Raw genomic sequence first — 15,842 nt, 5'->3', positions numbered from 1 at the left:
TCTGGTCACGCTGTCATCAGTTGAAGCGTAACAGCCTCTCAGACCTGAAGCACCTTTCTGCCAACATCCGCTGCGTCTCTGATAACAAGCGACAGGTTCTATCATCCAGCAGTCGTATCAGTTCAGCAGCCTCGTCTGTTCTCCTGCGTCCTCAGCGTCCTCGTGGGCGGAGTCACCCGGCGTGGAGCTCTCTAAGTTCAGCAGACGCAGGTTTGCCAAACACTTCGTCTCCCACAACTCATGATTCATTTCATCTCTGTCGAAACATAATCGGCTCCATCAGCTTCCAAACTTCCTGAGCCCATAACCTGCTGACCCTGTTATTATAAAGGACCTGATGGGTTTCATAGCAGAATAATCTGACACACAGTCGTGAGTTTCTCAGCTGACATCAGCTCCACAGAACAAGCTGCGTCACTTTACTGATCATTAGCAGCACCTGTGTGTGAGACTCCTCCCACTCAGCTATCAGGTAGAAACAGAACTCAACACGTCCCTCAGGGGTCAGAACCTCACCTGAGGGCAGGCCCGGTTCTGGACTGGCTCGATTGGGTGCAGTAGAACAGTTGACTGGTCACCAGCTGGTGTGTTAGGAGCGTTCTGCAACCTTCTGACTTACAAATGGATCCAAAAACTCTTTTCAGAGTTTTAAAATATGTTGATACACGTTCAGTTAAACATCACGTTACTGTGAATAATGGTCATTTCTTTGTGTGGTGCACATCAACACAGTCCTGTTGCATGAGAGCTGAAGAAGATCTTTGCATCTGGTGAGCAGGTGGATGTCATGAAGGTGTATTTGGATAGATCTGGTAGATTTACCAGATTAGAGCTCGATACCAGCAGATAAATCAGTCTGCAAGGTTTAAACTGCAGGTAAGCAGACAGTCATTGTGTCTTTCACTCTGGTTTCTGATTTTAAATAAATCTTTATTTAACTCTGGAACAACAAATGTCAATATGTGATGTGAGTCTTTGTGAAGAGTTGGAGGGTCAGGATGAGAACACGCATCAGTCAGAGGCTGAAGATCAGGAAGACTGAAGCTGAAACTAATTCAAATCTGTGTGCACACATCCATGTGTTAGGACAATCTGAGAGCTGTAATATCCATAGAAGAGGATGTTTAGGTGAGTGTGATGGAGGAAGGATAGTGACTTTGTTCATCTCTTCATTGTATGAAGTATCTCATTTTGCAATATAAGGCACATTAGACCCGGAGATGCAACGACCAAACGGCTTCATCAACACCTGATTATAGTTAATCTGATATTAAATGGAATATAACCCAAGTATTATTATTTGTGTTATTATCGTCCAGCATTTGCTAATCATGTTACAAGTTCTCCAGTTTGAAGTATGAACAATAACTATTTTGTGTTGTTCTGTTGTGTTCCTCTTTGTTGTGTTTGCTGGCTCTGTGACTACAGATCTTGTTGTGGCTGTTACAGCATCAGACAGAAACCTTGATGATCATCATGTCCAGCTGCTGCCACAGTTGCCACGGTGCGTCAGAACGGACCCGAGCTGTGGCTTCATCCGGCCCAGTACAAGAAAATATTCTTCAGCCCCCCTAAACAACAAGAACGTTTCTCAGTAAAGTCAGTATTCATCTCCGCTGGTAGCAGCATCAGTTAGCTCCAGCTAACAGCTAACAGCTAACAGCTAACAGCTAACAGCTAACAGCCTGGGCACAGAGGAGGACTCGGTGTAGACAGGCTTTTATTCTGAAATGTTCTAATATCTTCTCCAGAATGAGTGACAATGAAATGACTATAAATTATAAAACCTGGTCTGTTCAGACAGAAGACCAACAACCAGAAACACAACACGAGGCCTGAGAGACGATAATCAGAAAATCAGTCCAAAGAGGAAAAGCAAAGTTAAACTACGCTACACGGAGCTGAGACACAAATCATCAAAACGCTTCACAGTGGAGGAAAACAAAACACTGACAAAATGAACGAGCTTTAAAAGAACAAGCTGACCAAAAAACTTCATCAAAACAAAATCTCTCTTCTTCAGCGGTATATCAGAAAAACAGGAAACAAGCGAGGAAATACTTAGCAAGACCTGCGACTCTGACGATCTTTACTTCTCTGTTCAGCCTGTTAGTGTTAGTCAACACACGCTGACTGTTCACAGAGCTGATGTGTCTTATATTAACACGTGGAAACACGTTTCAGAATAAATCATCCATCCCTCCTTCTTCCTCCAACAGACGGCTGGTGACTCGGAGCGATCATGGACTTAATATCAGACGTGTTTCTGAACATGTAGCTACATGTGAGAATTATCCACCTCTGAGAACTCATGCTGCAGATAAAACGTCAACACGATAATGTAACTGCTAGCTGCCATTAGCTCGTTAGCTCAGCTAGCTGTGGGGCTGGTGGACAGATCAGGGCTAGCTGTTAGCATGCTAACTTCAGCAGATATACCTGCAACACAGACTTCTTTGGAATAATGTAAAAAAGATCTTGTTGCTTTACATTTTCATTACAAGTTTTTATTCTTAAATATTTTACCTGTGATTCTGACAAACTGCACCTTAAAGAATGAAATATTCCAGTTAGCCATCATACAACATGTTAAAGGAGCTGTGACGAACTCTCGTGATGAGGTGAAACTTTCTGTGATATCAGTTTGTAACAGCAGCGAGCAGGAAACAACCTGAGCAGCTGTCAGCTCGGTGTCGAGTCGGTCGGTCCGTGTTTGTACTGTGACAGGATTAAACTGTGATGATGGTTTGAACTGAAAAAGAAAAACTGAAGCTGACTTTATTCTGGGCAGCAAACCGCCATTTGCCCATCCCTTTAGCAGCTAGATCTGGTTTTAGACAGAGGCCGGCAAATTGGGGGTCTATTTTGGGTCCACTTGTTTCTGCCTCGCCTGCTGTCTAAATCCAGGCCATCGATGCTCCGGCCCCTGTGTGAGAGGGGGGAGGTGTTGATGACCTGCACTGTTGTGCGACCCACAACCGGGGAATTTTAAAACCAGGAAACATCTGATCACAGCAGTCAGTCCATCACTTCATCTGAAGGCGGCCAGACGAGATCCAGGAGCTGCAGCGTCTCCTCGGTCTCTGTAACTGTCTTCGCTGTCCGCTTGTTGTTGCAGCAGCAAGCTAGCTAAATGTGCCTCCTTGTCTTTCTACAAGGGGTTTTAGTGTTACAGGAGAGAAGCCAGCCAAGCTGAGACTGTTTCACAGTGCTAATGTTTGTTCTTCATGATCACTAATTAAAACATTTCAACATGGACCTGTGTTGTTCTGCACTGTGTGACTTCTGATTGAATAAGTCTGTTTCTAAAGTCATATAACATCAGAGGAGTTTTCCTAAAGTAGTGCTGAAATATCGCGTTCTCGTGATACCAACATCGTCTCGTTAGCTGAGCGCATCGTCACACCTCTCGTACCGACGCTGAGTGGAAGACAGCAGAGTAAAACAGCGAGCGTAGCTCTGGAAAACAGTTCATAAATCTTTAACGTGAGTGCGTTTGTGGACTTTGAGGGAGTAAAGCTGAGCAAAGTCTCTCCCACACTGGTCACAGTTGTATGGTCTCTCTCCCGTGTGAACACGTCGGTGGACTTTCAGTTCACTCGTTGTGTGGAAGGCTTTCTCACAGAAGTCACAGCTGTGAGGTTTCTCTCCCGTGTGAATGCGGCGGTGCTTCTTGAGGTCGCCGGACGACACAAAGGTTTTGGGACACTGGTCGCAGCTGAACGGTCTCTGTCCAGAATGGAGACGCTGGTGAACAGTCAGGTTGTCTCCCTTAGAGAAAGACTTCCCACACTGGTCACACCAGTAGGGTTTCTCTCCGGTGTGGACGCGCTGGTGGCTGATCCGCAGAGACAACTGAGAGAAACCTTTCCCACAGTGCTCACAGCTGTACGGTTTCTCTCCGGTGTGGACACGGCGGTGGACTTTCAGGATCCCGGATGTCGTGAAGGCTTTCGCACAGAACTCACAGACGTACGGTTTCTCTCCGGTGTGGGCTCGCCGGTGGATCTTGAGCTGATTGGACGACGTGAAGGTCCGGTCACACTGCTCGCACCAGTACGGCCTCTCTCCGGTGTGGACGCGGCGATGGCTGCACAGACGAGTGGAGGACGTGAAGCTCTTCCCACACAGCTCGCAGCGGTAGGGTTTCTCTCCGGTGTGGACCCGTTTGTGGTTCCTGAGTTCTCCGGATGAGGTGAAGGCTTTGTCACACTGGTCGCAGCTGTACGGTCTCTCGCCGCTGTGGAGCCGCTGATGGACCTTCAGAGATCCAGATGTTGCCAGAACTTTGTCACAGAGCTCACACTGCTGAGGTTTCTGCTCCGGGCGTCTCCGCTGTTTCTAAAGCAGGCAGAGAGAGAAACAGCATGGTGAGTGAGGCGTCACTGAGGACGGACCAGGTCCGATCCTATATCAGTACCGGGTCCGATACAACCAATAACTTATCGGACCAGTGAGCAGCTGGTTAACAACACGTCTCAGTTTGGACATATTTCATTCTAGAAACAAGACAACAGCGTGTGATGTGTGTAAACCCAGCCTGCTGATAGGTGGAGGTTCTGTTGGGTCATACAGAACCACCAGTTTAATGACGAGCCTGTAGAAGTTTCTCCTGACAGAGTTCCAGGAGAAAAGACACAAACCGGCAGCAGACGTTGCTCCGCATCAGACCTGATGACCGAACACCATCTGAGGCCCGTCGGACCACCAAGAGTCCAGGTCCAGACTCCCGTCCAGAACTCTTCTCTACAGTCATGGTATCAATATAAAAACAGCCCTTGTCTCAGCAGCTGAGTATCAGAAAACATTTGGCTCGGCCCGTTTCTAACATGACCCACAATGTTCCAGTTGGACTCATCAATGGACTTCCTGTCAACCAGTACCAAGAAGATCCACCGGGCCTGGACAAGAACACTTTAACTGTAAAATGCATTAGTGGCTTATTAACAGCCTTCACATGCAACCGATGACACAATGACCGGCTACGGCAAGTTCAACGGGTCAGAACTCAAAATGGTCCTTTGGTTAAACTACAGGAGCCACTCGTGCAGATGCTGTGAGCCCGGAGAGGCAGAACATCCTGGTGGTTCTGTGAGATGTATTCTAACAGCACCAGGCTGGTGAGCAGGACACCTGAACAACACGTTCAGCATGCAGGGCTGCAGTCTGGACAGGTGTGTCGACATCACGAGGAGCACGAGGACTTCAGCCACCTGAAGGAGGAAAAGGACGAAACGCAGCAGCAAACTTTGGAAACTTCATTCAAACGAGAAGAATTTCACACAGACTGTAAAGAAATAACACAAATAACAAACACTTTAAGTTTTGAGGGAATGATTTATTCCTAAACGTGAAGTGAAAGAAGTTGTTAACAGTAAAAACACACCAGTATCAGACGGGTTCTTGGTGTCGGCTGTTACCCAGTCCAGCTAATGAAGAGAAAGAAACGGTACCAGAACTTCTGTAGTTGTTCCAGAGATACGAGTCACGATGTTTCCTGTCTACAAGTGAAAGATTCACCTGGTATAACTGAGAGTTCTTTGTTACTTCAGAGAGAAAGTGCTGTTGGATATCTGGTGAAATGTGAACATATCAAACTGACAACAACAACAGAGAGGGGCAGCGGTTCTGGTCGGTCAGTAAGCTGTGAACCCAACAGTACACCATATCTGGTTCTGTCTCTGACGGACCCCCCAGTCACAGCTGAGCTTGACTGAAACGACTTCTTCAACCTCACAAACAAACTGTTTTATTTTTACACAAACAGACTCTTTACTCTCTAAGTTTACTCTAACTTTACTGTCCACCCTGCAGGTTCTGATCCAGTGTACCGGTGACCATTCATAAGAACCCGACGACAGACGAGATGTAGAACACAGAAGCTTCCTGGACGTGTGGCCGCTGTGACCTTTGACCTCTGGACACGAAGCGTCATCACTTCATTTTATCCTCCAAGACATTTCTGTGAAACTGTCAGATCCAACATGGCCGCCACGGCACAGGAAGTTACAACACTGATTCTGACACACGAGCTGGAAGAAGAAGAAGAACTCTGATCACGGATCAAACCTACAGATAGAAGCGCTGCAGACACGTCACCTGGTCCAGTTATTAAATGTGTTACAGGTCGTCTGAACATGAGATCATAAACATACAGTCAGTGGTTCTGTGTGTGTGTGTGTGTGTGTGTGTGTGTGTGTGTGTGTGTGTGTGTGTGTGTGAGGTCCTGTCATGATGATCAGCTGAGATCAACATTTGATTCACAACTTCCTAAAATCACCTGAACTGATGGATGAACTCACTGTTTGTATATTTATGGTCTCGTGTTCAGAGGACCTGTAATCAGGGCTGCAGGTATAAACAGGTAAATAAGGTAGTAACACACACTGGCTGACGTCACAGGCTTCCACAGTGATGCTGTGATGAAACAGACGCTTTTTACCAGGACAGTAACATCTTAATGTGTTATACTTAACGCCGAATTTACAAGAAGGCTCCGAGGAGTTAAAATGTGCCAGAACTGTTTCACACAGTTGATCAAGAGTCTCCTCGCGATGCAACAACTCTTAAAATCACCGGATTACTAACGGAGTCTGGGATGTGGAGCGGCAGCACGTCTTCTCCTCTGAGAGCTGCAGCTGTGTGATGTTCACGGTGTCATGGTGGGTGGAGAGGAGGTTAAATAATATCTACAGTCAGTCAGTCTACAGTCAGTCAGTCTACAGTCAGTCGGTGCTCAGCAGCTCACTGACCGAACCTCTGACTGCCGGTACCGGCTCCGACTCTGACCCGGAGCGGCTCCGACCGATACCAGCCAGAGACCAACTTCACCACAGGTACACATCCAAACACTAACCTTCTTCTGGGAACTCATCTCTTCTTCTTCTTCTTCTTCTTCTTCTTCACTCTGCCTTCAGTCCTGTAGTCACAAAATGGCCGCGGTCGCTCCTCCTCCTCACTCCGCTCTGCGCCGAGCCGATCCCCTTCTGCGCATGCGCCATGCCTGTCAGAGAAGGTGACCTCCACTGTGCCTGTTCAGAATGACTGACGATAAAACAGTCAGACAGTCATTCTGAACAGGCACAGTGGAGGTCACCCTCTCTGACAGGCAGAACGCATGCGCATAAGGGGATCGGCTCGGAGCAGAGCGGAGTGATATCTGTGTGTGTGTGTGTGTGTGTGTGTGTGTATATATATATATATATTAATATATATATATATTAATTACACTACAAAGCTTTAATCTCATGAAGCCTTTTAAAGCATACAGTGTCATTACATTCATTCTCAGGTATCAAACGCTGCTCATTGTGTAACAGAAAGACAAGCCGCATCACATCACTGCTCTAATTAAATGTATCATGACATTTATTGTGTTTATTATATAAGATCACTTTGAAATACTTTTACTTACAGAATAGATATTTGTGTTGGACCTAAAGACATTCAGAACCGTTCAACTGGCTCCACCAACAACAAACATTAACAGCTCTTTCAACAGAACCGACTCTGCTTCTTTCACTATGTCGCCTTGAAGAAGTTCTATGATCTGATCGAGACTCCTGTTAGTTAGGAGAGAAATTAATCACATGCAACAGTTTTACATCTTGTTCACACTGACCTCAATCTGTCATGAAGGAAAACACAAACACGACTTCATTCATATTTATTAGACTTCTACAGAGAAAGAAAGAATCGATGTTCTGACGGACAAAACAAAAAGCAGTTATTGAATGAACATTAGTAAAACAAAGACCGTGTTAGAATCAGCTCTCAGAACACACGATGGTCTGTTTCGTCATCAGCTGACTGATGGACAGTTGCCATGGTGACAGTCAAAGGATGACTGTCGGTTCAGAGACGCAGCCAGTCGCTCTTCATCAGGGTGATGAAAGAAGCACGTGTTCTCTGAGAAACAAGATCAACTGATGATTGTTCTGCTTGTGACTTCAGGGAATCGATCCATTTCTTCTCAGGTCAGAGTTGATTCTGGAGCTTTTTGTTTGGTCGACAGTCACAAGAGAAGTGAGGCTTCGTCACCGGAGGGTCAACGTGGGATCTTACAGTCGTTGATGTCTTTCTGGTGAAACATATTGATTACTGATCAACATCCCTGTGAGGAGAGACAACTGGCTTCTGTCTTTCAGGGAAATAATTAGTTTTTTTTAAGAAAATGATGGAAGTTAAACTTCTAACAATCCAGAGACTAATTCTGTTGTCAGTATGTGACGAATCCTGAGAACCAGCGGAAGCACAAAGAGTTTCTAATATGAATTCATCAAATAACACAAAATAAAAACATGAGATTGGAATGATATAAGAGAACATCTACATTAACACATAGTATCACTGAATTATTTTAAGTTTTTACCAAAACTCATGAAAAAGCAATGTGGTATCATGCACACGATGATTATCTACAGTTTGGACAGTTTTCAGACAGTTGGGGTGAATAAGAGCAGAGGAGAAGAGGAATGTTGCTCATCAACATGATGTAGGTCCTCAGAGACGTCCAACAGTCCGTCCATGTTGGCGTCATCTCTGTCTGAAGAGAAAACAAAGTGTTTGTTGGAGTGAAACATCTCCTGAGGTCAGAGGTCCCTGTGTTCACTCCCTCAGCTCCTCAGAGAGACTCCAGATGTTCCCCTGTTGGAGAAGGTTCTGCCCAGGATCCAGGAGCACCAAGCTGCCAGGGGGCCCAGAGGAACATTCAGCTAACTTATCACTCACCTGAGGCATTTAAAATTAAAACACGAAACATTACAATGGAAAGTCTGAGTGCTGTATCGTAGACAACTGGACTTTTCATCAATCAACTAAGTTCTGAAGAACTTCGAACAATTATGACCTGATGACTGAGACCTTTGATGTTAAAATGTTAATCCATCCTATTCTACTGAGAATAAATAAGCAGCGGTCCCACATTTCATTAATGTCATTAGTGACTGTAAATGAATGTGAAGTATTTCATGTTATTAAGGTTTCCACTCTCAAAACCAGTGTGGTCAGATTTCTTCATTAAGCCACATCTTGGACTGTTTGCTCCTCCTTGTAACAAATTTTGAGCAGTGGAGACGTCAGATTCAGATTAAACTGATTCACAACACAGACAACATGCCAACACTGGTGAAAGGACTGGATACGCTCAGAGAATCAGACGGACAGCTGGCAGCTGGTTCTGTGAGAGAAGATTTATAATGAATCTGTCACCAGGAAACAGGAAACAGCTGACTTAGCTCTCTAAACTGTTCACGTGGGTACAGCGTGGAGTCGCTGGTGGACTTTGACAGAACTACTGTAAGAGAAGGTTTTCCCACACTGGTCACAGCTATACGGTTTCTCTCCAGTGTGGACACGTTGGTGGACTTTTAGTTCACCAGATGCACTGAAAGCTTTCCCACACAGGTCACAACTGAACGGTTTCTCTCCAGTGTGGAAACGTTGGTGTTTTTTTAAATCACTCGATGACGTGAAGGCTTTCTCGCACTGGTCACAACTGAACGGTTTCTCCTTTGTGTGACCACGGAGGTGAAGCGTTAGATTGTTTCCATTAGCGAAAGCTTTCCCACATTGATCACACCAGTATGGTTTCTCTCCAGTGTGAACTCGTTGGTGGCTACTTAGTGCAGACACCTGAGTGAAGGCTTTGTCACAGTAGTCACAGCTGTATGGTTTCTCTCCAGTGTGAACTCTTCTGTGGATCTTTAACTGACCGGATGTGGTGAAAGCCTTCTCGCAAAGGTCGCAATTGTATGGTTTCTCTCCAGTGTGTCTGCGTTGGTGAACCTTCAGTTCACCTGATGAAGCGAAGAATCTCCAGCAATGGTCGCACCAGTATGGTTTCTCTCCACTGTGGACTCGTTGATGGCTGCGCAGGTGAGTTGACTGAGTGAAACTTTTCCCACACAGCTCACAGCGGTAGGGTTTCTCTCCAGTGTGAGTGAGCCGGTGCATCTTCAGTTCACCTGATGAGTTGAAGGCTTTCTCACACTGATCACAGATGTATGGTTTCTCTCCCGTGTGGATCCTCTGATGGACCTTTAAGTAGGCCAGTCTTGTGTAGGACTTGCCACAGTGCTCACAGCTGTGTGGTTTCACTTCCTGGACAGAAACACAGAGAAAGTGAGTCAGTGAGATCTGATGGTGGAACGAGCTGCAGGGATCCAACTACAGTCTTCATACATCTGTAGTTTAGCAAATTATTTCTTATTTCAGCATGTAATTTTCTCGTATTTAAATGTTTGCTAACAAACTACTGGAATCTGCTCAACTTCTGTTCTCTATCCACCTCTGGTACTGCCCCGTATCTAGAGTAGGGTTCTTGCGGTCCGGTGGGTGAGCTGCAGTTAGTTTGATTTTGTGCTAACAGACTGAAACAGTATTTGTCAGGCAGAGAGAAGAAGCAGCATGTTGCTGGTTTGCAGGAGCCTGAGAGTAGCTGATTAGCTCGGCTCCACAGGAGGTGCTTCTGTCTTTAATAAGTTTGACACTTTAATTAACAAATAAAGTTTTCTGAATTGAATTGAATGATGTTCAACGAAGTGTCACTGAACTAGTCAGACTGAAGTGCACAGGAGTAAACTCAGTAACGAGTTGGTGCAGCTAACACTGCTGCTCATTACTGTTCAACATCATTTTGGTAGCTGCTCCTGTTCGTCCTCTCAAAGTTACAGCATTACACTGTAATGCAGCACTTTCTGTAACACTTCAAAATAAAAGTATATAGTTTAGTTTATAGTATAGTTTAGTATTTCAGTGGACAGAAACCTTCCATTTCTTAACAAGGCTTTTATTGTGAAACAGGTGTTGAGAAAGATTCACCTACTTCATTTTGATGTTAAACTTTACAAAAACAAGAAGTTTAATCGTTGAGAGAAATAAAAGATGACTTGTCACAGTTGACCTGATGGACTGTAGTGCTGCTCTCATTATGCTCCTCTCGCCTGAATCTCGTTTGATATCTAGTAGTGATGTATGGTATTAATGACTGATGACTAACAAGGTCCTACTTCGCTTCATGTCACCCCCTCGCTCTGTCCCACAACTTCCTGTCTAATCCTTCAGATAGCAAATAAACACCCAAAAAATATCTTATGAAAATATCAATATCCGACTTTGAACCAGTCTCCTTAGTGACCAAACCATGTAATTACATCGCCATGTGTAAAACAAGCTAACGTTGTGAGAGAAGTGTTTTCACTGGGCTGCTCCAGGTTTTAATGTAAAGTCCTTGTTTAGCAGCCATTTTCCTCCGACATCACGCTCAGAGTGCCGCTCTGTTCAGCTCATATAAACAAAGAGAATCTCACAAACTGTTCTCATCACTTGGAGGTCGAGCAGCAGCTGTAAAGTTACTGCACAGTGAAACCTGGAGGGGCATCCCGACATATCTTGAGGTAAAAAAACATATTTGATAACCCGTTAGCTAACGTTAGCATTCAGCTACTTCCTAGCTAACAATAATGTCTGATTACATGCAGCGTGTTTCACCTCCAGGATTAAAGAAATGTGTCCAGCAGTATGTTAGCATGGAAGTGGTTGATTGCTAATGTTAGCTGCTGTCTAACAGAAGCTAACGACTCATCAGATGTTGCTGTACTTTGACATTTGTCCCTTCAGACTTTCACTATTTGTTGTCTTTTCAGTTGCTGATCAATCAGGATAAAAATGATTCTTTAAACCATCAGCGTGATGTCACAGGAAAACATCCGCTGTGTGACGACGACGGACTTCTTTTATACAACTTCTTATTTATGTTTGTGTCTGAGAGAAGCTGAAGAAGTTCTGTCATAAATCCACATTTCTGACAATAAACTCTCAGATTCTGTTTGTTTTGGTTGATTGTTCGACACATTGAAGTGTTTTGTCATCAGACGACCAGATTACAACATGAAGTCTTCACCTGCCGTGACAGAGAGCTGGAGTCAGATACACACAGATAAAGTGCTGATCCGGTCTGAACTGGGTCAGAATCTCACACAATGTTTGTCAGTTTGTTGACATTAAATTCAAACCTCATGTAGTTTAGTGTTAAATCTCAGTGAACTACATCGTCTCATCAGCACGGCACCAGAACCAACATGGAGCCAACTGGGTCAGAAAAGGTTCTGAACAAGATGAACATCACAATAAATCTGCTCATACTGACAACGGCAGTTCTGGTTCTGTTCTGTGAGCTGATATACAGGAGCAGCTCTACAGTGTTTAAGACTCTGTGACGTCTTTAATGACGACGTGTTTTCAGTCTGAAGACAAACTGACAAACATCACATGTGACTGATGACGCCGTTCAGACCGGATCAGTACTTTATCATCTCTCTACTGGAACACATCCGGTCCTGTGGGTCCACCAGAGGGCCGTGACTTCAACTCTCTATATCTGCAGGGACTCTGAAATTATTGAACTGTATTCTGGATTATCACAGAACATAAGCTGAAGGTTCTGATCCGTCCAGGTTCTGTGTGTCCAGATAATCTCCACAGATGAACTCTGTGATGTGTGAAGCTACATTAACTGTGTAGCAGTAAGAAGCTAATGCTAGGCTACAAACAGACGACATCACGGTCACATGACTGAAACGTCTCCACCACTAAGAGTCTACTATCCAGGTTTTCTATAAACTGATCAATGAACAAGTTGTAAAGTCAGAGTTAGAACAGTGTGGAACTAAAGTGGCCTGTAAAGACGGACTAGTGAGTAGATGAGTCTCCGTGTTGCTGTGAGGACGTTTAATGTCCCCGACAACCTCTGTAGTCTCATTCAGACACTTGTTAGCAACCGCTAACTGTTGTTAGCACATGAAGAGCTTCAGGATTAAACTGTGGGACATTAATGATGAATAGAACCTGTAACATGTTCAGCCTGATACCTCACAGCTTATTACACACATTCAACTGAAAACACATCAACAGACTCTGAGACGAGAGGACACAAAGTGCTAACATGCTAACATGCTAACAGATGTCTGGTTTCAGGATGAGGTCGTTGTTATTCTACTGATGAAGTCTGATCGATTAATTAAACGTCCTGAGACACGAGGTCCGAACTGACACAGACGGGACTACGTGTTGGATGTGCTGAGACTGTATGACAAGCCGTTTTAACATTATTCGACCACACTCCTCTCTGTAATTGCATTTTAGAGCCATAACAGCATTTCTCCTAGTCAAAACTGTATTCTCACTAGTCAGAATGGATGGATATCTGATGGATATCTGAAATGTTCTTTTAGACTAGTAAGAACTGAATTAAAGATATCGGCAATACATATCCAGTCTAGCTATTAAATGTTAAACGGCCACTTAGACACTGATGCTGCAGCTAACAGGCTACACACACACACACACACACACACACACACACACACACACACACGGTTCAAACACTCACCTTCGTGGTAGCACTCATCTTCTTCATCTTCTTCTTCTTCTTCTTCGTCTTCTTCACTCTACCTTCAGTCCTGTAGTCACAAAATGGCTGCGGTGGCTCCTCCTCCTCCTCCTCACTCCGCTCTGTGGACGGGAGAAAGCACAGACATGCACATAGACGCCTGCTTCTGCGATACGTCGACGTCGCCGCCATCTTGGATGTGGCAGCTCCGCCCCGTGAACTAATACAAGTAAACAGAGTGAACTTTATAAAGATCCTTCTACAAAGTGCTGTAAGTTAATGTCTCTGATTTACACATTCACATACGTACGGATACATTCAGGAAACACAGAGGAACCAAAAACAATGTCTGGAACGTTCTCTGATGATTATAAACATGAACTACTCCGTATATACAGGTCGGCACCAAACCACAGGATGGATTTTATAATGTTTTATTTGAGTGTTTACAGCTGCTGATGTCTGTAACTCTGTTACTGTGATGATACATGACGGTTAGATATTGAATCCTTCCATAATAACCACATCCTGACGTGTAAATGTGAATTATTATTATCTGTGTGAATGAAAAGCACCAATGTCGTTTTTATAAATACAGTGATTTCCAATGATCTAAGTACTAATAATAACAATCATGGCGACAAAAAATGAACAAAGTCTGCAAATCAAGATCAGAAACTGCAGCAGCAGTACAGAGATATACTCCGTGACAGATCATTATAACACATGATAATGTATACAAGAACATTTAATGGTAAAAGTAAAGTTGCAGTAGGATACTATTATAAATATGCACCATATGGTTTTATTATTATTAGTAGTAGTAGTATTTTTCTGCATATTCTTGACTTTGAATGGGAGCATCTGTAATGCTGCAGTTTCTCGTTGGGCATCAGTGAAGTATTTCTGATTCTGATTCATGTATCATGAAGTCAGCTGTCCATATTTAAACCTAAATTTAATGAAACAAGTTGACATTATGGTGGACAGACGTCACATTCACATGTCAGGATCTGGTTATTATAGACACAGATTAAATATTTAACTGTCATGTATCATCACAGTAACAGAGTTACAGACATTAGCAGCTATAAACACTCGTATACTGAACATATCAGAGTAGTTAATGTTTATGATCACCACAGAACGTTACAGACGGTGTTTTGGTTCCTCTCTGTTTCCTGAATATATCTGTATGTATGTAAGTGTGTAAATGAGACATTAACTTATAGCATTTTGTAGAAGCAGCTTTATAAAGTTCCCTCCATTGACTCGTATCAGTTCACGGGGCGGAGCTGCCACATCCAAGATGGCGGCGACGTCGACGTACAGTCCAGCGCTCAGTGACGCGTCTATGTATACATGTCTATAGGAGAAGGACTGAGCTCCCAGCCGATCGCTTCTGCGCATGCGTGAAAAGGGGTCCTGCCTATCAGAGAAGGTGACCGACACTGTGCCTGTTCAAAATGACCGACTCACTGTCTGATGGGTGTCCTATAAACAAAACACAGTTACAGACACAACAAACAATCAATAAATTATGGAAATAAATCATCATGAAAGTCACAGATTTGCCCTGCTGGGAAAAAACAGCATGCAGCACCAAATCACAACATATGCTGGTCTTGCTAGTGACTTTTCACCAGCAAGACCAGCTTATGTTGTGTTTGGGTTCTGGATGCTGTTTTTCCAGCAGGGTGTACAGCTGCAAATGTCAGTTAATTTAACAAGATGCCCAGAGCATCCACTCATAGAGGTAAAGAACAGATAAAAATAATTTAAGAAAGGAAGAGATCAGAAATGAAACCAGGAGAGATCCAGGCAGACCCACTGTGATGAGGATGTCAGAGTCCAGGTGTGGATGGAAAACAAGGACAAAAGGAAATATGCTGATATGTTCAACGAAAGGGCCCCAGATCTTCTTAAACCTGGAGTTTATTGTATTTCCTCTGAGTGGAGACCAGAAACCAGGTCGCTCAGTCATGTCTTGAACCAGGGAGGACGTAATGACTTCCATCTCTCAGACTGACCTCAGCAAACATAAGAGCTTGTTGTAGAGCGGAGGGGAGAACGAGTGAGTCATTAGAACAGCACAATATAAGAATAATGTAAGAATAAGAACTCTGCTGCCAGGGTCCTCACCTGCACCAAGCCCAGGCAACACATCACCTCCACTCTCATCCACCTTCACTGGCTCACAGTTAAATCGTGCATCACTTACAAAATTCTCCTCCTGATCTATAAATCTCTCTTCCCTCGCCCCCCAATATCAGTCTGACCTCCTCCACCCCTACACCCAGACCTGGACGCTGGGCTCATCAGGCACACACCAGCTCTCCATCCCTCACACCAAACTACAAACCCTCGGCCACAGAGCCTCCTGTGTGACAGCCTCCGCTCTCTGGAACAAAATCCACAAACACACTTCTCTGGAGACTTTCAAAAGAGACTT

General features: G+C 44.3%; 1 protein-coding gene and 1 long non-coding RNA gene across 2 annotated transcripts; both read right to left on the bottom strand.

Annotated features, from left to right (window-relative positions):
• Positions 1–2,485: 2,485 nt before the first annotated feature.
• LOC119026755 (zinc finger protein 271-like) lies at positions 2,486–13,620 on the bottom strand. The gene is made up of 3 exons (XM_037111295.1): positions 13,391–13,620; positions 9,262–10,101; positions 2,486–4,335 (listed from the first exon to the last, which is right to left on the bottom strand). The coding sequence occupies exons 1-3, from the start codon at positions 13,580–13,582 to the stop codon at positions 3,472–3,474; spliced, it is 1,896 nt and encodes a 631-aa protein (XP_036967190.1). The 5' UTR covers positions 13,583–13,620; the 3' UTR covers positions 2,486–3,471.
• On the bottom strand, positions 5,318–6,984 carry LOC119026762. Its single transcript, XR_005077229.1, has 2 exons — positions 6,857–6,984; positions 5,318–6,032 (listed from the first exon to the last, which is right to left on the bottom strand). It is a non-coding gene; the product is annotated as an uncharacterized LOC119026762 (long non-coding RNA).
• Positions 13,621–15,842: the final 2,222 nt, after the last annotated feature.

Source organism: Acanthopagrus latus, chromosome 10, assembly GCF_904848185.1.
Source record: "Acanthopagrus latus isolate v.2019 chromosome 10, fAcaLat1.1, whole genome shotgun sequence".
NCBI lineage: Eukaryota > Metazoa > Chordata > Actinopteri > Spariformes > Sparidae > Acanthopagrus > Acanthopagrus latus.
Note: the sequence above shows the minus strand (reverse complement) of the source record. Positions and strands in the feature narration are given on the sequence as shown.